General features: G+C 62.8%; 1 protein-coding gene across 1 annotated transcript in view; it reads right to left on the bottom strand.

The window, feature by feature from the left end:
- Nucleotides 1-2,017, bottom strand: part of KCP (kielin/chordin-like protein) — a 39,967-nt gene that overhangs the window by 16,367 nt on the left and 21,583 nt on the right. The window contains exons 18-20 of the mRNA XM_011995991.1: nucleotides 527-700; nucleotides 337-419; nucleotides 12-153 (exon numbers count right to left, since the gene is read on the bottom strand). Coding sequence (XP_011851381.1) covers nucleotides 12-153; nucleotides 337-419; nucleotides 527-700 — 399 coding nt within the window. The remainder of the gene's footprint in view (nucleotides 1-11; nucleotides 154-336; nucleotides 420-526; nucleotides 701-2,017) is intronic.

Raw genomic sequence — 2,017 nt, 5'->3', positions numbered from 1 at the left:
CAGGAACAGACCTCCGAGGGGACCTCGGGGGAGGAGCAGCCGAGGGATGCGGCCCCTACCCGGGCACTGCGGGCAGCAGTCTCCCGGCAGCAGGACAGGCTCTGGACAGGGCAGCGGCGAGCAGCGGCGGGTCAGGCACTGCACGTTGCCGCTCTACGGACCGACAGACGCACCACGGGTCGGTGGGTTAGTTGGGGGAGGCCGAGGAGACCCCTCCCATCCAGTTGCCACCAGGTGCCACCAGGTCCCACCCCTCCCACCTGGGCGGGCCTCTCCTGGCCTCCGCAAGTCCCGCCTCCACTCCCCTGGGTTCCTCCCACCCAGATGCAGACTCACCAGACAGCGACACAGACGGCAGGGGTCAGAGGGGTGGGGGAAGTCCGCTCCGCTGGCATACTCTTTACCGCCAAAGGCACAGCCTGTGGGAGGCAGCGGCTATAGCCTGGGAGACGGCGACTCCCCCAGGGCTTGCTGCCTTCCCAGGGCCACGTCATCCCAGAAGGTCGCCCCGACTCGCCCAGCTCACCGCTGCAGTCGTTCCGGCAGCAGGTCCCAGGCAGCGGGTGGGCACAGGGGGCCCTGAGGCAGGCGCGAGGCTGGCAGCGGGCATGGCCTTCCTGGCATCGGCACTCCTGGCAGGGGTCTCGGGGGTGGGAGAAGCTCTCACCGTCCACAAACACCTCTTCTTCCAGGATGCAGTCTAGGCAGTGGACAGTGGGGGCAGGTATGAGGGCAAAGCCTGACAGCCCCTCCAGCCCTGGAGTCCGGAGCCGCTGCCCAAGTGCCCACTAGGAAGCTGACTCGATAGGGAAGAGGAGGAAGTGGCCATGTGCACATGTGTGCAGGCGTGTGTATCATTCTGAGCACACACGTGTGTGTGCATGTGCACTGGGGATCATTCACCTGCAGGCAGATGTGTGTCTCTGAGGGGAAGAAGGGGAGTGCTTACACACGTGTGTACCTGTGTTTGACACACGCCCTCACACAGACTCTATGCGGGCAGGGACATGTCCCATGCATCCCAGCACCCGGCCTCCTATGTGGCAGGCTCAAGTGTCTGCTCATGAACCTGTGTTATCCAGGTAGATACCTGGGGGCTGGGGGGTGGGGGCTCTAGAGTGGTGGTGGGGGACAGTAGTTAGTAAAAGAGGAAATGCAGCATGGGAGGGGAGGGTGGTGTAGGTACAGGCAGGAATAAACAAATCTCTTCTCTCCCTCCCACCCACACACACCCCCTGAGTTCTAGAAAGTTCTAAGCTCTGAAACAGGACTGAAACAATTCAGAAGGCCAATGCTTTCTAAGGTATCTGTTGGGTCCATGGGACTGTGGGACAGCAGCCTCTGGGGCCCTGATCCCCTCAGGCACAGTGAGTGCCCACATACCTGGGCACCTGGGGCAACACTGGCCCGGTCCACTCTGGGGCCTGGCACAGGTCGTGAGAGGGCAGTCAACCAAGGAGCATGTCACAGTTCCATCCTGGGAGACAGCAGGGGAGAGAGCAATGGGGGCACGCCCAGGAGGGGCTCAGCAGGGCAGCAGCAAGGCTGGGCAGCTACCTGGCAGCGGCAGACATGGCAAGGGCTGTCTGCATCCGTGAAGTTCTGCCCATTGGCATACACTTGGCCATGGTAGGTGCAGCTGTCACAGCTGGGGCAGCAGGCACCTGGGTGGGGCAGGCTGGTCAGGGTGAGCTGGGTAATGCAGGGGAAGAAAGCCAGGATCAGCCCAGGCACTCACCAGGGGGCTGGGTGGGGTGCTGGCAGGGGGCTGGGGTACAGAGTGCAGCCCCGCACTTCGGTACCCCATCTTGACAGACGCAGGTGGTGCAGGGCCGACCATCAGGCTCCCACTGGACTCCCTCAGCAAACTCCTCTCCATCCAGCACACAGGCTGTAGTAAGGGGGCTGTCACATGGCAGCCTGCACACCTCCCACTCATCCCTGTCCTTCCCAGGACACAGGGACCCCAGCTTCACCATCCCCACTGACACTGTAGAATGGCTAGTGGATGTAGCAA

This window comes from Mandrillus leucophaeus, unplaced genomic scaffold (genome assembly GCF_000951045.1).
Source record: "Mandrillus leucophaeus isolate KB7577 unplaced genomic scaffold, Mleu.le_1.0 Scaffold5, whole genome shotgun sequence".
In the NCBI taxonomy this organism is placed as follows: domain Eukaryota; kingdom Metazoa; phylum Chordata; class Mammalia; order Primates; family Cercopithecidae; genus Mandrillus; species Mandrillus leucophaeus.
Note: the sequence above shows the minus strand (reverse complement) of the source record. Positions and strands in the feature narration are given on the sequence as shown.